At 34.8% G+C, this 23,162-nt stretch overlaps 1 protein-coding gene across 9 annotated transcripts in view; it reads right to left on the bottom strand.

The window, feature by feature from the left end:
* Positions 1-4,941: 4,941 nt before the first annotated feature.
* Positions 4,942-23,162, bottom strand: part of CPEB2 (cytoplasmic polyadenylation element binding protein 2) — a 64,223-nt gene continuing 46,002 nt past the window's right edge. For all 9 annotated transcript variants that reach the window (XM_027103335.1, XM_027103339.1, XM_027103337.1 and 6 more), the window contains 6 exons: positions 21,973-22,143; positions 20,570-20,659; positions 15,529-15,647; positions 15,153-15,267; positions 13,006-13,187; positions 4,942-8,943 (listed from right to left, as the gene is read on the bottom strand). In XM_027103335.1, coding sequence (XP_026959136.1) covers positions 8,716-8,943; positions 13,006-13,187; positions 15,153-15,267; positions 15,529-15,647; positions 20,570-20,659; positions 21,973-22,143 — 905 coding nt within the window. In that variant the 3' untranslated portion in view covers positions 4,942-8,715. The remainder of the gene's footprint in view (positions 8,944-13,005; positions 13,188-15,152; positions 15,268-15,528; positions 15,648-20,569; positions 20,660-21,972; positions 22,144-23,162) is intronic.

The raw sequence follows: 23,162 nt of genomic DNA on the forward strand, positions 1-23,162 counted from the left end.
AAAAACCTTGAACTTTGCTTCATACCATAAATAAATATTAAATTAAATTGACCATAGACCTAAATGTAAGCGCTCAAACTATTAAACTCTAGAAGATAGCATAGGGTAAAATCTTTGTGATATTGGGTGAGAGAAAGATTTCTTGAACAACACACCAAAACCAGAAACTTTAAGAGAAAAAAATGATAAAATAGATTTCATCAAGATTAAAAATTGTTGCTCTCTGAAAGACATAGTTAAGAACAGAAGAAGGCAAACCATAGACTGGGAGAAAATTTTTGCTAAACATATATTCAACAAAGGGCTTATATTCAGAATATAGGAAGAACACTCATGACTCAATTATAAGGCAATCCAGGTTTAAAAAAATACTAGACACAAGACTTGAACAGAAAATTCACAAAAGAAGATATCTTAATGGTTAATAAGCACATGAAAAGATGCTCAACATCATTAGTCATCAACAAAATTGCAAACTAAGACAATGAAGAAAAAGATACTACTTCACTTTCACTAGGATGACTACAAAAAAAAGATCAACACAAATATCAAAAGTTGGTATGAGAATGTAGAGCAATTGGAACTTTCATACATTGCTAGTGGAATGCAAAATATGGTATAGCCACTTGGAAAAGAATATGGCAACACCTTACAAAGTTACATATATTTATTATATGACTCAGCATTTCCACTTTTACGTGTTTATCCAAGAGAAACAAAAATATATATTCACATAAAAATGTGTGACCATTCTAGCCAAAAACTGGAAGAAATCCAAATGTCCATCAACTGATGATAAGCAAACAAATTGTGTACCACAGAATACTAATATGCAATAAAAAGAGGATGACATATTAGTACCAGCAACACAGGGATAAATCTCAGAAACATAACTCTAAGTGAAAAAATCAAACCCAAAATATTGTGCATTGTGTGATTTCAATTATAAGAGATTCTAGCAAAACTATAGCCAGTGGTTGCTGGAGGCCAGAGGTATGACAGAGGGAGGAGAACAAGTATAATAGAAACAAGGAAGGAACCGTTCTGTATTTTGGTTGTCATGGTGACTATGATTGTATACAATTACCAAAATTCATCAAGCTGTATATTTAAAACTTGTGAATTTTATAAATAGCATTGTGAGAAATAGAAAAAGAACAAAACAATACAAGTTAATGCTTGCTGAGAAAATTAACGTTAAGTTGAGAAATAGCACATGAAAAGGAGAAAACCTAGGCAATGACATAAGAATGCAGCAGGATGATCCTGGTTGTTCTCCCTTCCTGGGCTGCTTGCAAACCAAATCTGACAGAAGCATGGTTGTTGCATGATCCTGTGTCTGGAAAAGTTGGGAGAACATGTTTCTGAAAGGCAGTATGTAACGAATGGTTCGTCATCCGGTAGAGATGGTTAAAAATATTAACATGGTCAAGATTAATACTTACCAATTATTTACTTGTTCGGTGCGTGCACTTTACTGTGAGTACGTAACAGGAGATGGCATTTAGCTGAATTACCTTGTACGTAAATACATATTCCTTTAAAGAATGAGGCAAAAAAAAAGACATACAGGAGACCAATTCCTATTTGGTCTTTGGGGATGTGTTGTGTGTGAAATTTCTCAAGTTTACCAAAGCTAAATGAGCTTCTCAATACATTTATTAAATGGCACATACTACTGGTTATATCAAATATTTCACATGATTGACAATAACAATAAAAGGCCTAAAGGAGATATTTTAATCCTTGAAAATGCTGACTGTAGATAATTCTCTGTGGCAGGTAACTTTGAATGGGCCAGATATGCTACTTGATGCTGGTTATAAAATGATGAACAGACATGTTGCCCATAGTCTAGAATAGGAGTTAATGCACAAATATCTGAGTTCCTTTTTTCAACAATTTTCCTTTTGAGAGTTTAAAAATTACTTAGTGTGAATTGATGCTTAATATTTTCTATATGTACTTCACAGTTCACAAGGAGGTTTTTAAAAAATCCTATAGATCTGGGATGCAGTTACCATGGAAACTCACTTTCTGATTGGGTTTTTGCATTTCTTCCTATGGTACTGTCACTCTTGTCCTACTAAAGCAAGCAGTGTTTACTTGCCTATTTAAAAACAAACTTTTTAGTGAGGTATAAAACCTACAGAAAAATGTAAGAGTAATAATCATCAGCGTGATGAATTATTCACAAAACGAACAGCCTGGTTTGGGTGTGTGTGTTAGATACACGCATGGGGTGTGTCTGGAAACAAACCACACACAGTCATTTTAGGAAGTCAACAAGGTCTTAAGTTGAAAAAGAAAGAACAATGGAAGTGTGCTACTTAGCTGGAAGGAGGTAAATAACATGATACTGTAAAAGTGTTAACAATTAAAGGTGTTTGCCTCTCAGGAGTGAGAATTGGGGATGAAAAGGTAGTGGGGCAATATTTCACTCTTTTCATAATTTATGTATTTGACTTTTAAAAACAATGCATCTTATATATTACAATTTGAAAAATAATTTATTATTTACAATAAATTAATCAACATCTATAATCTATCCTCCTCCACTCCAAACAAGGCCTTTGTTATCATTTCAAATATTCATCTCGGTTTTTATTTTGTTTAAATTGAGTTTTATTTTTACCTTAATGATGTTATTTTAAATTATGTCTCTACTATTCAGGACTTATTTATAAATCTTAGCCACATTTTATTTTTTAACTATACGTTAGACCCACAACAGCATCTAGTATCCATGTTATGATTCTGACACCAATTACAATGTGTGTTTTTTCCAACACACCACCAAGCAATTCTTTGACACCATATATATGTCCTACAACTCAACTCAGTTCAGATACTATCTACCTGGTGATAGTGTCAGATCCCACAGGTTAAGTAAGAGCTCAGTTGTACAGGACGGCCCCCCTCCTCCCACTTCAGTCGAAAAGTCCAGGTTGTCACCTGTGCTTCTGACCGACTGACTATAGATTGAAGGTTCCAACAACCCTTCCTTGGGTCTGATTAATTACCAGTTTATTATAAAACAATATAACTTAGGAATAGCCAGATGGAAGAGATGCACAGGGCAAGGTATGCGGAAAGAGCATGGAGCTTCCGGACCCAGCTGTCCCTGAGCCCACCGACCAAGGTGTTCACCACCCTGGAAGCTCTCCAAACCCCTGTCTTTTGGGTTTCTATGGAGGCTTCCATACTTTGGCATAATTGATTAAATCATAGACCATTGGTGATGGATTCAACCTCCAGACCCTCTCCCCTTCCTGGAGGTGGGCCAGGTCGGAGGTGGGGGGGTGGGTATAGGGGGATTGAAAGTTCCAACCCTTTCTTCCCCATCCTTAGCCACTTTCCAAAAGTTACCTCATTAACAAACTCAGGGTGTGGTTAAAACTAGTTTGTTATGAATATCAAGACCCCCTTAATCACTCTTATCACGTAGGAAATTCCAAGAGTTTTAGTTCTGTGCCAGAAACCAGATGAAGTCCAAATATATATCTCTTATTATTTTCCATGACATCACACATCTTCCTGTTTCCTGGATATTTTATCATTATTCCCTCTTTTTGGTGGAATAGATCTTCAAGTAATTCTCTCAGAAACGATTTGTGCTAAATTTTGAGTTCTTTAAATTCTTTGCTCATGCAAAAATTCAAGTCAAATGCTAACTCCTATGTGAAATTCTTAATCAAGTAAAATCATTTTAAAGAAAGGAAGTCATTTCAGCAGAAAGTCTTTCCCATAATTGATACACGTTTACTATATTTTATAGTATATTACATTGAGTTTGAGTTAACCTGACTTTCCACCTACAAGGCTATGAAATGGCCTGGCAACCAAGGATCCTACATGGTTAGTGCCCAACCCTTAGTCGGTGTTCAAAGTTTATTCTTTTCTTAAATAACAGAAGGATAGGGGAGAACAGGAAGATAAATGATCTTTATGTCAGCAGCAGGTGAAAGAGTCAAGAGAATGGGAAATTCCTGCTAAGTCTTAAAGATAGGCCAGAATGCAGAAGAGGCTCTTTGTTTTCGTTATGGAAGGGGACTTCTTGGGCAAAGAGAAAATAAGATTCCAAATAGAAAAATGGCAGCACATGCCAAGATACAGACGTGTGAAGATGCACGATTTGCTTGGAGTGCATGGGTGACAGTGGCAGGATGTGAGGGGCTGTCAACATCAAGATTAGCCCATTTAAGGAGTTTCTGTGATGTCTTGTAGAATATGAGGAAATAGTAAGTTTTATCCTCTCTGGGATACCTATGTCCTCATAGGTAAAAGAAAAAATTGATTATAATCAGTAATTTTTAACGTGTTCTCTAAAAAAGCAATGGAACCTTTCTTTCCCCGGGTCCCATGCTAAACACCAATTTTTATGTGAATCTCCAACTTTGTTCAAGTTAAAGGTAGAGCTGTTCTAGCCATAATTAGGCTGAGGAACCTAGATCCCAGGCTACTTATTCTATACCTTTCCTTCCCTTTCTCCCTCTACAATGTGGCCACTGAAGAACTCACAGACTCTATAGAAAATAAGCATAATAATTTTTTGACAAGTGGTTCCCAACTAGATGGTATCTGAGAAAGCATCATGGAAATTGTGCCCTTCGCAACATGGTAAACAGTTTTTAATTTTTTAAGTACAGCATCAATTTAGATATAGTAACACTAATTATCTGTGATGATTGTTAACACCCAAATTTCTATGGTATGTATGTGGGGCTAAGGGTGAGATGGGGAGGAGAACTGATGCAAAGGGTCTTTGGGGCCCAAATACTGAACTAGATGATCTCCAAGTTTGCCTTGCAATCCTCACACTAAAATACATAGTGGCCTGGGCTTCTTTATATAGCCTTGTCACTCAGCTCTGTAAAAAATATTTTACTGGTGTCCATGGATATTTTGATAGATTTGAACTAAAGAATAAGATTCCACAACTATGCCAATAACTTAATAGTTTATTAGTCAGTCAACAATATTACAAATATTTAAAAATTACTTAATATAAATAGTTGGCAGCAAACTATTCCATTACAGAGTTAAATTACCAGTACAACAGACAGACTGGAGATTTAGACACCTGGAAGATAACAATAAAATAAACTAAAGTATTTTAACAAAAAAGTTTAAGCTGAAGGCGTTTATCTAGTGTCCATAAAAGCATGGGTTCTCTTTTTATTTAGAAAAAAATAAAAAACGGCTTTAACATCCCATTAGGAATATAAAATAAAATCAACTGAAAATATTAATTTGCATATCAAAGAACCATTTATAATTACAATCCAAACACTCCATAAACCACTTGTGCGATTCTATACAGAAACTGGGAATTAGAAACTAGTTGCTTTAATATTACAAAGATTTCAGCTCCAAAAATAATTCAACATAAAATAAACTTTAGCAATTAGTGTCATAAAATTATATATTTCCACATAAAAATACAAAATAATATTAATGACAAGAATATGAAAAATTATTCCAAGTATTTTACTACTATTAAAATAAAATAAAACCCAAAAAAACAAAATAGAAATATGCATGAAAAAAGTCTTTCCTTTTGTTAGCAAAACACTATCCAAAATAACTACAATCATTTACATCAGTACAAAGATTTCTGGATTTAAAAAATAGTTGCAATGACAAAAGGGGTATCTTTTCTGACAGTAAAAAATGACACTGTGGATAAAATCTGCAAAATATGCAATGAAAAAAATAAATTTGCATTAAAAAGGTTTACACTGTTATTTTTTTTATACAAACATTAGAAACAGTATTGCACATCACAACACAGAATCGAGGTTAGTCAGCCTTCCAAAATGTGTTATATTCAAGTTTTGTAGCATCTTTGAGGAGAGGCTCTGTGCAGCCAGATGCAACAGGGATAAAATATCAAGTGTTTTCCATACACAAATATATAAATGCTAAATGTTTCCTTCTTAACAAAAAGTGTGGATTTTTAAAGTTTTTTTTTTCCTCCACAGTCATACTTTTGGGCAGCAATAAGAACATTTAGGGAACACAAATGAAGAAGCTTTGAAAATACAAAAATACAATCAAAATTAAGAATTTTCTACAAAAATAGTAAAATAAATATGATCTGTAAGTTAAAAAAAATTCCAATACAGTGTTTAACAGTTAGAAAATAAGAATGTAGTAAATAAAAGGAAAAAAAAAAAGAAAAAAAAAGAGGTAGGGGGAAGGTGGGGAAGGAATAAAAGATTAGACTAATAAGCTTTAATTGTAACAGAAATGAAGGGAAAACAAACCATACATTTCTGTCATTTTTACCCATGGCAAAAAGGGTGTTCTATTACATTTCCCTTCATTTCCAATATTTATTTCTGTTTAAGAAGGGAAAGTGATTTTCAACATCTCCAATTATTTTCATCATATAATTTTAGTGTTCATTATTTAATACATGAAAAGGCTCTTCAATTTTAAACATTAAGCAGAAATTATGAAAATAAAGTTTAAAAATCTGCGAAATTAAATATCTAAATAATTAACATTGCAAAACTACTGATTTCTTTTCTAAATTCCAAAAATTGAGGTATAGCAAAGGAGATGTCATCAGTCAAAAAAAGTGTGCCATAAAATAGCTGACTGTTGGAAAAATCTCTCACAGAGATATAAAAATAGTGCATAACAAATGTCAAATGGATCAAGGTTGGCAGGGTTAAGGTTAGAAAAGAATACTCCAAAAATCTGGAGGATCATGGTTAAGTAACAAATAGGGAACATTGACAAATAAATTAGTAAAAAGCTCTTCTGAAAACAGCATCAACTTTAAACATTAAAAACTTGAACCACAACCACAATAAAACAGCAGAGTTAGACATGAACCACATATTTTTACAGTACAAAAAAGCACACCATAGACAACCAGTATTAAGATCAACACTTTGCTCACGTGAAGGATTGTCCCAAGGGGCTGCAATAGGGCAACACCCTTGTAATTTTCTCTCTTTAGAGTCAAGAATCTTATTTCAGCATTTTAAAAAAAAACATCTACCATTGCTGGGTGCTTTGCTTAGATTGCAGAGTAACTCTTACATTAAAATATAGGGGCTAGTTGCATTAAAAATGCTCTAAAGAGAAAAAATATCACTAATGATATTCTAATAGTGTTCAGTACCAAAAGAAACTCATTAACTATTGCATGTTTCCATGCCACTTTCTCAAAAAAACTGCAAGCAAAGTCATTACCAAAATTCCTTCATCAAAATTTTTTTTTTAAAAAGCAATTCTTAACCATTAAGAACAACAATTTCCATGCAACAGTGACCCCAGTTTAGACAGAAGACCCCAATATACATAGGTCAAACATGTATGCAAGTTTAAGCCAGATTTCACCATTATCTTTAAGGTAAAATTGAATTTTATGCAACTAGCCATCTGTATATTTCCCCATCTCCATTTTGACTTTACTTAGGTTTACTAAAGTTTTGCATTCTTTGATAAAGTTCCTTTGTTTAAATATGGGCTTCCTGTGGGTCTTACATTTGGTGACCAGTTAGCAGTGTGCTGGCCATCTTTGGTTTATAAAGGATGTCTTAACCATGAACTATCAAAGGGGCTAAAATCAACTTTCTTTAAAATTCTAGTAATTTTCTTTTACTCAGTCTTTTATCTATACTATATCACTGCACATGAATTAGAACCGCACATCACAAAATTGCACAGGGATTACAAATATTACATCCAGTCTGCATAAAATCAAATTCCACTACCGACCAGATCACAAAATGGCTGCACTCTCTAATCTAAAACTAATTTGCATATTGTACACATGTAGGACATTTTTTTTTAACTTGAAGTCACAATAATGCATGCAAAGTTTGCTTTTTTTAAACAAATTTTATAATTTGTTCATGCTACCTAGATTCAAGAGAGCTTTTTCGAACATTTGCAATACCTCACCTCTTGTTAGTTAATAATTCTAGTGCATGCATATGGTGTATACAGTTAAGTAAACATGCATTTTTTTTCACATTCTAAAACTATGGCAGTTTAGGCCATATTGTGCTGCCTGCATTTTATCTGCAATGCAGTGTGTCTCTAACGTTTTCAATCCCGTATTAATAGGTGGCATTTACACATAACACCTATATAGCAGCAAAGCTAATACAGCTTGTGATTAAAAATGTTTAAAAATAGCTAATAAATCAGATTATCTTGAGGTATTATTTCTTGCAAGTCAAAATGGAGAGCAAAAAAATCAACCCTAATTTTTAGTTTATGTATACACTGAAAATAGCAACAATAAAAATAAGCATTTGTAGCAGACATATTCCATCTTCACTATTATTTTGCTACCTTTGGTAAATTACTGGGGCAGATCTTGAAGTTAAAAACCCACGTTTAGAAATAAGTGCACGCTTCACCCACTATATAGCAGCAGACTGTTTGCCCCTACGCAAAACATTCTCATATCTAATTTTAACTTTACATATAAAAATAACTTGGAGAAAATACAAAAAAACATTTTATATTAACATGAAAATATCACAAAAATTAGTAAGCCTGAGATGTAGGGTTTTGGTGAAAAACAAGAGGCTTGTAGTGTTTTGGCTGCTGATAAAGATGCATGTATTGATAGCTGGGGTGAAAGCAGAAGAATGCACTTATTTCTTCTGCATGTCAGTATCTTCAGACACAGTAAGCCACATGCACCCTTTCTTTCCTTGTTAAACAGAGGCAGGTTTGCTATTCTTAGTTCCAGCGGAAGTGGATCTGACGTGGGCGATCAGCACCTTCCTTTACCAATGGCTTATGGAACTCACGTCCTGCACGAGAGTGGATATTTGCCCAACAAAACTCACAGTAATACTGCAGGCAAGTGACATTGGCACAAAAAAAGGGAGCAAATTTTCCACCACAGCGTGCGCCCTGGCATTCATCACACATCTGGTCATCTAGCACATATGGCTTTACCTCCACCTAGAAAAAGAGAGAAAACATATCCCATTAAGTCTGCTTCAAAAGTCACTTTAGCAATACTTTAAAAGGTTCATACAATGTTCTAGAGAAAAGGACCAACAACATTCAATGCTGAGAAAGCAGGCATCTTCCCTGGGTAATAGCTTCACCATACAGTAGGTTAAAAAAAATTAAATCATTTTGTTCTTGCACTAATCATTTTTTATGTTTCATGTTCATAATTGACCATATGATTAAATGAGTTCTTAGTTTGGCAATTTTATTGTATTTTGATATGTTTTCTTCTGAGAACTATAAACTGAATAGTATTTAAATAACTCTCTTTTCCAAAGACAAAAAATAATTTAAAAAAACTATAGAATCCTAATTGATTCGCAAAACATTCCACCCTCACCTTTCTTGAAGTAACATCTTTAAAACACCTGTGTGTTAATATTTTCAGAGGTGGGGGTGACTGTGAGTGAAAAACAGAAGGGTATGGAAGACAAATAGTATTTACACCTTTGTTTTCTCATTCCAGTGCCACTTGTGAGATGGCATAACCCAGCAGCCACTGATCATGGCAATGCGTCTCTACTACAGGTGAGAGCGATACCCTGCTTGTAAATAACTGGTACAGACAAACCAGAACTGTGGATAACCTTATTAAGGGTATGTCTAGACTTCTGTGTATTTATAAGATACGAAGTCAAAGTCCCACTGTGAAAGCCTGACTCAGTAGAAGACCTCAGACTTAGGTCAGCTCTGAATACTAAACTTTTTAACCTCAGTTTCTGTATCTGTGAGATGAGAAAGGCAATAGAACCTGCTTTATAGAGCTGTAAGGATTAGATTATGCAAGTAAAAGCACTGAAGATAGTATGGCACATGGCAAATACTCTGTATATTAACATTAGCTACTATTAGCTGCAACAGCCTTGTTTTCTGGCTTGTAATAACTTTATGAATGAAAGGTTACTACTTTTGTCTGACTGAATAGTGCCAGGCAGCCTAAGATCTCTGCCTTTCCTCAGGAGAGAAGAGAAAATTGAGTGTTTAAAGGGCTTGGTTTGCCCAAGGTAAAGAATAATAACCCAACAATTTCTATTTTGAATGTATTCTACTGAAATACTTGCATGTGTGCAAAAAATGAATATATAAGGGTATTTTTCTTCAGCATTATTTTGAACAAAAACAATAACAGCAAACTACAAACAACCTAGTTGACTGATGAAAAGAACTGTAAAACAAACATTTGATAGAAGGGTAATGAAATTATGTTTTTGTTTGCATTTGTATTTCATGGTTAGGGTTAGGATAAACATATTTTATATATATTGGACATTTTATTGTCCTAAATTGTATCTTTTGCATATTTTTAAATTCTAGATATTATTTTATGAAGCTAATCTACTTAACTCAAAATCAAAACTTCAAAGATGAAAAACTGGATTTCAAATTTATGATTTTAGAATACAGTCAAAACCTATTTGCGATTAATAATAATCTCTAACAGCTCTTGAATGTGTGAAAGGGAGTTTCATTGATTCTTCGCTATTCTTATTTTCCATTATTTTCCCTTTTTCCCTTCAGAGGAGCTATCTATGATACACAATCACCTGGAGTCATAACTAATAAAATGATTAATAATTAATTAGCCAACTTGAAGTATATCACAATTCACTTCAGTAACTACCAGAAGTCACAGTGAATTATACTACTCATGGAATAACATATAAAATTTAAAACGATTTACACATTTGTGGTGATTGTTCTTCATGGCTATCAGGGAGATGAAAGTAAACTTCAAAGTGTTCATGAGCCTAAAAGGTGAGTTGAATAAACAATTTTAATTCCCTCCAAATAAGTATCCTGTGTATCTTTGGATTATCAGCTATAAATTTAAATTTAATCTGTTTTTATGGTTTAATAACTATATTCTTATTAGAGAGATGAAAGGTATAAAGATTAGGGTTTGATTTTTTTGTATAAGCAAAACTAATGACTTGTAAAATATTTAAGGCTCAAATTCTTTCAAATAAAGTTCAAAACATACCTTAGTAGCACATATCTTAAAAAAGTAAACTTTTCTCTCAGGTAGTTTAATGACTTTTTAAGAAGGCAAGTGTTTCTCAATTCACTTGCTTTGTATCAGGGTTTCTCTTTAAGAATCAATATTTTGCCCCAAATAATTGGTCCTCCACTATCATTTTGGAAACAAAGAGGTATGAAGCATGACACTGCAATAATTTTTTCCCTTTGCTTCTGCATATTAAACAACTACAATTATATAATATGTAAATAACTTCCTCTGTGACCCTATCACCTCTCTGCAAAAGTAGGGGGTTAGACTAGATCAGTGGTCTAAAGCAGAGGCCCCCAAACCCCGGTCCGTGGCCCAGTACCAGTCCGTGGCCTGTTAGGAACCAGGCTGCACAGCAGGAGGTGAGCGGCGGGCAAGCAAGCAAGCAAGCAAGGGAGCAAGAGCAAGCGAAGCTTCACCTGCTGCTCCCCAGCTCGCATTACCACCTGAACCATCCCCTCCATCGCTCACACTGCTGCCTAAAGTATCCCCCCCACCCCCACTACGCCCGTCCGTGGAAAAACTGTCTTCCACGAAACCGGTTCCTGGTGTCAAAAAGGTTGGGGACCGCTGGTGCATGGCTGGACATCAGAATCACCCTGGGGGCTTTACAAACTACTGCTGCCCATGCTGCATCCCAGACCAATTACAGCAGAATCTCTGGGGATGGGACCCAGATGTCAAGGTTTTCCTAAGTTCCCAGGTAACTTTAATGTGCAGTGGAGGTTGGAAACTACTGAATGAGAGGAACTCTAAGGTTCAAATCAGTTAAACAAAATTTCATAGCATGTCTGAGTAAAAGCAGAGCCCTTTTTCTTAGATACTTAATTTTTTTCTTTCTTTATTGGGGGGGCAACATTTTTAGTAACAATGCAAACAAAAATGCCACTTTGCAAATGTGAACTGAACTTATGCTGTACGTCTTTTCTAAATGGTATGATTTGATAATTAAATTTTGGGGACTACTTCTAGAGTCTATGGTCTACGGGTATTAGTTAACCAGCTCCCCTGCCCCCAAAACAGTACAGCCTCAGAGAAGAAGCTTCAAGAAACTGTTACACTGGTAAAATAAGTACTCACTCAAGTTATATCTACGGTAATGGGTATAAAAAAGTTAATTTACCTCATATTTTTAGTATATCTCATTTGTACTACAAATGTAAACGTGATTATTCAGGAACTATTCACAGATTTTAGCATGAGATAGATTTGTAAAAAAACAATTGAGTTTTGTTCACTCCTTTCTCTTATTTTAGATGGTAATCAGTATTAGAAATTATTCAATAGGGTAGCTTTCACAGTTATCATCCATAACACTTCCTAAAAGTTCTTATTGTGATGACCTAAGCAATGCTACTAAAGAGTAAATGTTTTAAAGTTTAGGACAATCATCTTATATATTTACTTTATTTACATATTTATTTTTGCATATATTTAGGAAAATATACAAAATGTGTTTTTATTTTAGATTTTATAAATCAAAAATAAGTAACACTTAAGTAACACTTAGTGCCAAGCTCTGTTCTAAGTGCTTCTACATATGTGAATTCACTTACTCCTCAAAATAACTGTGAAAGAGATACTATTACTGTTTTCCATTTTATAAGTGAGGAATAAGAGGCATAAAGAGGGTTCATTTGCCCAGGGTTACAGAACAAATGGTGGAAATGGGATCCCAAGTAGTCTGACTCCAGAGTACAAGTTTTTAAAACAAGCTCTGCCTCTATAGTTAAAAGGATATTAAGACCTTATTGGCTGATAAAAATTTTTGAACTGCCTTTAAAATTATATTTATATTTTGTGTATTATACCTAAAATTTAAAGTCTGCTCAAGAATTTTACATTTCAGGGATATTTTGATATAATACTCTTTAAGAGCTAAAGGAATATAGAAAAATAAACACTCGGTTTTTGAATTACATTATTAACTCTGTAGGGTAGTAAGCTTTGGATCAGCACCTCACGATAGGACTTAAATGACTTCCCAATATGCAACTTACACGTTTATCAATATCACCGTGCTGAAGCTGAACAAACCGAGCACTAATGGCAGCAATATAGCTCTGCTGATTGGAGAAAGCAACTCGACCAGCACCTTTTGGATATTTTAGCTCAGGATCTGTATCAATTCCTGCATAACAAACGCCACCATACAGCCGGTCCATGATCATAGCGAGCTCCACTTGAAAAGGAAAAGTAGTTCACATCAAATGGGAGAGAACACAGTAAATCAACAATTTTTAAGTACTTTTTTTTTTTAAAGTGAAAGTCTATAGGATAATGCTCTTTTCTAAATCTAATCCCTTCTCTTGTGTACTAGAGCTCACCTGCTCTCACCACAGAAGAACTGGACAACTCAACTGTCTACTGGACAAGTCATATTGATATTTAACAGACACTGCATCACTCAGTACGTTCTAAATGGCACTCCTGATCTTCCACCATCCAATTAAACCTACTCGAGTGAGTTTTTGCTGACTCAGTGAGCAATGGAAAAGATGAAGTTGCCAACTCAAGACCCTTGGCTTCATCCTTTCTATTTTCTTTTTTCCCCACTGTATATGCAATCCTATGAACTTGATTTCCAAGACATATCTAGAATCCAATCTCTTTGCCTCCATCACTAACATCCTGTTTCAAGGTATCATTCTTTTTCATCTAGATCATGGCAATAGACTTATCTCCTTGTTTCTGCCTCCTGCCCCAAGTTTATTTTCAAAACAGCAGCAAGAGTGATTCTCTTAAAAATATAGCAGATACCAATGGCTTAACTGAAATTTCTCCTTAGGAACTCTGAACGGTGGCACAAACTAGCTTTCAAAACCAATACCACAACCTTCTTCCAACCTGCTCTTTCTCCAGTGTTCTTTATCTTCTCAGTTAGTGGTACCAGTGTCTACCTAGTAGCTTAAGACTGAAAACTGAGATTCAGCCTTTGCATTTATCTTATAAATATCTGTGACACCTGTTCACTTGGCTCTTCCACCACCACCACTACCACTAACCCAAGCCACCACTATTTGTCTCCTGGACTGCAAAAACAGGCTCCTAAATTGGTCTACGTATAACTACTCTCAACTTGACTCCCCTCTCCACAAGTGATTAACTAAACTGGTCTTTTAAAAATGAAAATATGATCATGTCTCTCTTTTACTTAAAAACTCTTCATTGGTTTCCAGTTGCTCTGAGGATAAATAACAAGTTAGCTATTAGACTTGTATGATCTGACTCCTATTTACTTTTTCAATGTCTTCTTGTATCTGTCACCTCATTCCTTATATCCTAGGCCGTGACTCCGGACTTCCCTCAGTCTCTCCGAGGCACTCTGCTTCCCTCCACTGAAGATCTTTGAATATGCTGTTCCCTTTGTCTGAAACACTCTTCACAACCTCCTACCACCTAACCCTGCTCCTTCTGTTCAATCTTTATATGACAGCTCAAATACAAGTATCTTTAAAATATCAGATTACAGCACATTTCCTTGCTGTATGCTCTTCTGTTCCCCTTAGTCTTTCTTTGTAGTAGCTATGTCTGTAAGTATTTACATGTGTGAATAGTTCTTTAACATGCACCTCCCATACTGGAAGAGGATGCTTTCAGTGATGGAAGGCGCTAACACACTTCACAAGGGTACACCGTATCATAAAACTTGCTTGTATGGCGGGCATTTACATCTATAATTATGTTCCTATATGACCTCTTCTGGTAGATCTCTGGTTCCTGATTACTGATGAACATAAGTTTATCATTCACTTATCTAAAGTGTCTTTAAAAAAAATCCCGTATTTCTTCTTCAGATATCAGAATCAAACTCCATAAAAAGACCCCAAATTCTCATTATCTTAGAGAGTTACACTTAAGAAAGTCATAAATGCAGTATTTGAGTGGATTCTTCTTACAGAGTCTGTTTGGAGTTAGCTATCAATATTGATAGATGAGTGTCCAATTCTCCAGTTCCTTAATGGTCTTAAGAACAATTCTCAGAATTTGTCTCAAAATTCTGTAGCAAGCAACTATTGGAGAAGGAGAATCTGCCCTTCACCCACCCAGCGGTGACATGTACACAATAGTACCAAATGTGTACCGAATCAATTCATATTTAAATGATTGTTTTAAAAAAAACAAAATTTGTTAACATTCTACTTACCAGCCCTTAATGGCCTAGGAACACCTCCAACAAAAATTGTTTTTCGAGGATCCAAAGGCTGAGAACCATCCATCACAAAATCACTATCACTTAAATTCCAAGGACGGATCTGAACCTATGAAGAAAATGACATTACTGTATTAGGTCTCACTCCTTTAATAGCTGATGAGCTTTGTGCCACTGTACTGTTCAAAATTTTGGATAGATGGGTTTGGAAACAAACTGTTAATATTTTATCCAGATATAATAAATTATATGAATTTTAAAAAATTGAACTCAAAATGGTAGTTTATTTATTTTTTCACTAATGATCATTTCAAAACTGTTTTTGGAAAACTTGCATTTGTAACTTAAAGTTTGAGTAGCATTTACTTACAGGTTTGTCCTTGATAGTAGGGCTGGAAACACACAGATAGAGTTTTCCATCTTCTTCAATACAAGCATCAATTAGTGCCTGAACTGAGCTCTCTTCTTGAAAGAGAAGGAATGCATAGCCTGTATTAACCATAAGAATGAGGCAATATGTCAAGGTAAGTGATTTTACCCCAAATTTCAGTATGGTTTAGAAAATACATGCCTTTGAAAAAGATGAAAAACCTATAAAGTAGGACTACATTATACTTTCTCTAGGAGAACATAATATCCTATGGAATACACACAAAAAGAGATACTCAGTAAAATAACTAGCTACTTTATATAGAGCACTTACTATTCGATACTGTGATAAGAGCTTTATGTGAATTATTTCATTTAATTCTCACAAGTCTATGAAACATTATTCCCAATTTACAGAAGAAAACCCTGAGGTGTCAGGTGGTTAAACTACTTGCCCAAAGTCAGTCACATAAGTAGTTGGTTGATTAATTTCAAACCTAGATCAGCTCTAAGGTCTCCTATGATACTGTCTTCTTAAAGACTGTGGCAGGATTAACCAGTTGAGCTTAGCAGGAGTTGAAGTTTCCTTCAAATGCCCTCAGGGTAAGACAAGTTCTAGAGCATACTTTTGGACAGGTGGAAAACAGCACATGTGGAAAGGCCCAGGAATTTCCATAAGTAGAGGGAAAATTCCACAATCATCCTGACAACTTCCAAACGATACTAAGAAAACTCCCTTAGGGAGGTTGGAATGAAACAGGTTCCAGGCTTCCCTGGTGGCGCAGTGGTTAAGAATCCACCTGCCAAAGCAGGGAATGTGGGTTCAAGCCCCGGTCCGGGATGATCCCACATGCCACAGAGCAACTAAGCCCAGGTGCCACAACTACTGAGCCTTTGCTCTAGAGCCTGCGAGCCACAACTACTGAGCCCATTTGCTGCAACTACTGAAGCCTGTGAGCCTAGAGCCTGAGCTCCGAAACAAGAGAAGCTACTGCAATGAGAAGCATGCACACCACAACGAAGAGAAGCCCCCGCTCACCACAACTAGAGAAAGCCCGCGCGCAGCAATGAAGACCTAACAACAAAGACCCAATGCAGCCATAAATAAATAAATAAATAAATTCATTTAAACCAAGAAACAGGTTTCTTAAGGATAGGTCAGACTTTTATTTTATTTTTTACATCTTTATTGGATTATAATCGCTTTACAATGTTGTGTTAGTTTCTGCTGTACAACAAAGTGAGTCAGCTATATGTATACATATATCCTCTCCCTCTTGAGCTTCCCTCCCACCCTCCCTATCCCACCCCTCTAGGTGGTCACAAAGCACTGAGCTGATCTCCCTGTGCTATAAAGCAACTTCCCACCAGCTATCTATTTTACACACAGTAGTGCATGTATGTCAGTGCTACTCTCTCAATTCATCCCAGCCTTCCCTTCCCCCTCTGTGTTCACAAGTCCGTCTCAAGGTGGATGAGCAGCAGAACACTTTTTGTCAAACAGCCTGGAGACTATGTTTGCACTTGGGATCCAAGTTCTTGCTTAGATTCCTGTACCTTTTGAAAATATGCCCCTCCTCCTTTCCTTGTGACAAGCAATTGTCAATTTTTAATCAAGTATGATGTATCTAGTAGGCAGAACAGAGTTCATTATAAAAAGAAGGCATCGAAATTTACATTACAAGTTTACTGTTATGTGATTAATTCCCAGCAGCAGATGACTATAAATGACCTAACAATACCCCTTTTCCTTGACAAGATTTCTATGCACAAAACCTAGAGCACTGAAATCTAGTCCTAATGTGAAGATGTCTTCAATCAGGCCAACCATGTCTGTGCCATTAAACAATGGGAAGTAAGAGGTCATGTTTTACTAGGAATTCAAAAAACACAGCTTATTGCCAACAATGGCTTTTAGTGCCACAAAGGTCTGATGTGACACACACACAAAGTACTTCATTTTAATAAAATTACAATACCTGATTTCATAAATAAGCCATAAAGCCAACCTACACAAATAGAAACTTCCAAAGGTATGATTATGCAAGATTAAAACCACATCTTAGAACTTTTTAATTGCTAGAAACAATTTAAATAGGCTTGAAAAAATAAAAAAAAAAAGACTGGTTTTCTTTATGTGAAGGATTTAATTTTGATACAAGCTAAGGTTTTTTTATTTTAAATTTTTTTTTTATTTTTTGGCTATACCACATGGCATGTGGGATCTTAGTTCCCCAACCAGGGATCAAACCCATGCCCCCTGCATTGGAAGCGCCGAGGCTTAACCACTGGACCACTAGGGAAGTTCCCAAGCTAAGGTTTTGAGAGCTGTAATTGTTTTGTAATAATTGAGGGGATATAAGACTGATTTACTAAAATAGTATTTTAAAGTCAATATTTTTAATGTTATGTTCTTATGATGTTAATTTCTGATATTAATATTTTAATACTGCTTAATAATTTTTGTGATTATTATGGAAAAAATGTATCACAAAAATTAATTAAGCAACATGGCAGGTAAATTATGATCTAGCTAAGGCAAGCCGTTAAACATTAAAATACTCGTACCAAAAATACCATCTAATAGTTCTTTAGAATTTATTAGCACAAGCTAATGTTTACATAGGGTGAATCTTATTCACTGCAAAGGACAGGTATGTATAAGTGTGGCTCAGTATCCAATGTCTCAAATCATTACCTTAATTACAAGGTAGCTTTGTCAACTGAATGCTTCTACACAGTGTTTTCCAAACCATGGAAAATGATGAATTACATCAATGACAAAAATGCTTGAAAGCACAAGGTTTAGGAACATTGGTCTTTGGCAATGAGTACAACTAACTATAATGTACCAAAATAGTATAATTTGCCACTGCTAATATTTTTTGTTGTTTTTTTTCTTGTTTTCAGTTTGAGAAAATAAACTAACAACTACCACAAAAACCACAATAACAATGCAACAGCAACAAAGACAGCAACTATTCTGTTTCATGAAATTAGTGCCAACCTACCTTTCTTACATTTCTGCCCATGCAGAAAATGTGTATCTGTCTTGACAAAAACTAATTCTAATACCTTTCTAAAATTATATTTCAACTCCTGCCTGGAACTCTATTGAACAACTTTTTAATCTATCTAAATTGCACAGTATCTTTTAGATTTAGTTCAAAATTTCTCAATGAAGCTTTCCCCCACCTACTTCAGGTCAAAGGATAAACTATCCTACAGTATTTATAGTTGTATATATCATTTATTAGGCAACTATCAACCCATGAATTACTGAGAATACAAAGATGAGTAAAGACACAGTCTGAGAGATTAATGGAAGAATCTGACATTAATAAAATAAAAGCATATTTATAAAATTGTAAAACTGTAATATTGCAACTGTGAGGAGTGCTCTGAAAGGGCACAGTTCTAGAAGGGCCTACAATAGGAGGATTTGACCTCATTAGGTGGGTCCTTAACAGTTTCCCACCAGCAACAGATATTTAAGCTGAGAAAAGTAGGAGATATACAGATGAAGAGGCAGGGAAAGCCTTCAGGTCAAGAGAACAACAAACATAAAAGTCCTGAGGCAGGAGAGAGCAAGGCCAGTTTGCAGAGCTAGAAAGAAACAAGAAGCAATACTGGGAGAAGGAATGGGATGGGGAGGGCTGGCAGGGAGAATGCATTTTTGCCTTTATCCTAACAATAAGAGAAACCACTGATGGGTTTTAAGCTGGAAGCAAGGAGTAGCACCATCAGATTGTTTTCACAGATATTACTCTAGCTATGCTGTGGGAGAAAAACTGGAGATAGCCAGAAATGTGGACAGACTAGTCATACACTTGAAATAGTCCAGACAAGGGATGATGGTAATTTAGTCAGGAACATTAGAAACCAACAGGCATTTTTATTGAACACTCAGTAGAATAACTGTATAAAAGGACAAGATCATAACACTGAACAACAGATTAAAACTAAGCTAAGAAATGAACATCTACATCAATATGGAGCTAATTTTCTCTCTACACCAAGGATTCAGGACCTCCAGGTCCAGTAAGTTCCAAAATCATGTGAAAATTTAGAGTATATGGAAACAGGTCCATATCTCTAACTAGACTCTCATGGAGGTCTGGGATCTAGAATCTCTGGTTCAAAGGATTCTGTAAGTATAAGATCTAAAGGTATTAAAAAAAAATCACCACATTATTCCATTTCTCTAAGGAACTACATAAACCACTAATGGAAGTTCTATAATTCTCAATGACAAAAAGTAGAGACGGCTCATATAATTTATCACCAGAATTCCTTAGCTAGTTTTTGTATGCCAATAACTCTTAACATGTTTCCTTTCCTGGAGCCAAAATCAGATTATTCAATAGATCTACTGGAGTCTTTTTTCCAGGCTTGAAAATCCACTCAGCCATGAGAATAGTGTGTTTTTTCATTTCTAAAATTACATTTCAATAATATTCAAAGTAAAGTCTTAGTCTTTCAACCTCCCATTTCTTTTATTCACTTCAGAGAATGTGCCATTAGCAATCTGACTGACTGGATTCATGTTCACTTCTCTCCCCTTGCCTCCCCTCCCCACTCGGGCGGGTGAGGTGATCCTTCCTGTTCCCACTGACTGTAGCATTGCTTTGCTCAAATGAATGTGCGCTCAATTTGTGATTCTTGTCCTCTAGTGACCAGTCACAGTAGTATCCTGGCAATATGTAAGTAACACAACTAGGCATCCTCTGCACATTTTATCTCTTTATGTAGTTGAGTTTTTTTCTGACCATTCATTTTCTTCTCTATCTGAATTCATCAACAGAGTATATACTGCTCTCTTGTTATCTGCTATTATTTGGAACACTTATGTATATCTTGCAATACTTAAAATAGTCATAGGTTTATATTTTATTCTCACTTCACACATTTCTTAATTTCACTGATCAGAGAAACTTTATTATATGTCTGTACCCAAGTTACTTAGAATGATACTTTAGGCAGAGAAAATTAGCTCTCATATAACTTATTCCCTAGCAAATATTAACAAAAAAATCTCTTACCTTTTGGTGGAAAATAGGACTTGCTTTCTGCTTTATGAGGCCAATCTACTACCAAAGGCCCAAATCTTCTGAAGCTAGCAGTTATTTCATCTTAAAAAAGTACAATAATATGCATTAGGAATCAGTTTTAATGATTCATTCTAAAAAACTCCTATATTTTATACGTTATTTTAAAGATTTAAAAATTTAAAGTACCAAATAGCCTAAGATAAACTAGAATATAAATACTAGAAACATGTCTAATATCCTCACTAAAATGATACATAAATCTTAATAGCTATTTTAATCAAAATAGTTTTTAAGTAGCACATTGGCTAGAATAATCAATTCAGTGTGACTTCTAAAATTTTATATACTAATGTATGGACACTAATGGATTTATAGTATAGCAAATCATAAATATCACTGGCTTGAAAAACATGCCAACATTATATCAAGTTAAAGATCCATAAAGAGATCCATTACTGCTTGATAAAGTAAAATATTATAGGAAAAAAGGGCTGCTGAAACAAGACATGTAAAGCTATAATATTTCTAAAATATACTAGGGTCTGATACATGCCAGGCAGTTTCACTGAAAGACATACAGGTCACATCCAATGACATGTTCTAGGTTATTTTATCCCATGGGAACTTTATTATACTGATTAATACATAGAATAAGTTTGTGGATATTTGAATCACAACTGAAAAAATTCCCAAAATGTAGCAATATATTCTCTATTAGTAAGTTGTGAATGACAGTGGCAGATTTCCCACAGCTTTGCAAATATTAGTTTCTGTATTTTTAATCTTGAATTATTTTTCTTGTTATTATTACACATGATAATTTTTACATATGCTTATTAGTCTTTGTATAACCTAAATTTCCTGTTTATGTACTGTTTTCATTATTTGCTTGGGTTTTATAGCCTCTTTTCTTATGTGTTTCTAAAAGCACATTTATACTTAAAGAAATTGAATTTTTAACTGTCATGCATTACAGGTAAAGTTTTGTGGTTGGTTACCTTTAATTCACTGTGTGTGTGTGTGCGTGCGTGCATGCATGTGTGTGTGCATGCGTGCATGTTATAGTCATACAAAAAGTTTTAAATAAATACATAAAAAAGTTTAATGTATTCAAATATGTTCTATATTTAAAAACATAAGTGGGAGATGAACTAGATGAAAATCTTATTTACAAAAAATTCTCACAATAATAATATGCATAAGATATAAACTAAAGAAACAAACTTAAAAAAGTTATTTGTTCAATTATCTTTATATTTCAACAGGTGACAAAATATTTAAACAGAGATGGATATCCATTTTAACTGAAAATCTCTAGAGGTAAAAAAAACTCCATATCCCCATTCACATTATATTTCAGGTTTGTTTTTTTATATGCCAAATCATCATTTTACCTTCATCAATATCTGGAGGAAGACCACCAACAAAAACTTTTCGAGAGAAACGTTCTATTCGCTCTCCATTTTGATGAGCTGAGTAACATGTGGGTGAATTTAAAACACCAACTTGATCATTATGACCATCATCCAGCAAGCCATCATCTATTGGAAAGAGGGAAGAACGACCTAAAATATAAGAACAAATATAACTTGAATCTCGGATCTAAGAAAATGATAAATTAAAGTCAGGCATAAAAAGAGCAACAACAAATTCAAAGGCTTAAAATTGAAGGCGACATAGGCATAAAAAAATTAAGGAAAATTCAGAGAGTTTAAAGGTTTAATTACCTAGATTCAAGAGAGAAGTTATCTGAGGAATGACTTAGAAATAAACATGGTCATATGACAACAATTACATCACAAACAAACACTAAATCACTTCAATTTCTTATGGAAAGCAGCAAGAATCTGATGTATGGGGATGGGTAGACTGGATGTGTAACCTTTTAGAAGAAAGGTTTTAGGAGAAACCTTTTAGAAATTGGTGGCAGAAAGAAATGGCACAGACTAAACAGATAAGAAGACATTAAAAACCACTTGCAGACTACAGTAAGTAAGGACAAAAGCACCAAGTAATACTTGCATATAAGACCTTGAATTAATTTACTGCATGTGTAAATATGCACATATTTACATACATATGTGTAAATATGTGCTTCTGCACATATGCAAAACAGAAAAAGGCACCCCCTCTAGGACTTCAGTCCCCATCTGAGCCCACCCTCATATGGGCACAGCCTGTATAATCCTCTGCAGCAATCCTGATGCTAGACTCTGTGGCCTGCATACAGTTGGGGTTGAGGTGAGAAGGAAGGGGCTACATGTCTGTGAACTATAGCTAGCTAGATGTTAGAAATAAGAATTTTAATTTTATAAGACCAAAATCAGGGAGAAAGATCATATTTGGTACAGGAAACAAATTATTCTGCAGATTCAAATTCAGTTTAAGTAAGATGTTCTGAAAGATACCCACGTTCACTGAGTAACTCTGGATATTTAGCTTTCCCAATACCTTTGCTATCAGGAATAAGGACCAATGAGAAAAAAACGTCAATATTCTTTGTGATCAATGGAAAGAAAGCTCTTCAAAATGAAACTATATTCCTTAAAATGAACCTCATCAAGAGCCATCAAAAGTAATATTA

The sequence above is a fragment of the Aethalodelphis obliquidens genome, unplaced genomic scaffold (assembly GCF_003676395.1).
Source record: "Aethalodelphis obliquidens isolate GAN/ISIS:26980383/991018 unplaced genomic scaffold, ASM367639v1 scaffold6, whole genome shotgun sequence".
NCBI lineage: Eukaryota > Metazoa > Chordata > Mammalia > Artiodactyla > Delphinidae > Aethalodelphis > Aethalodelphis obliquidens.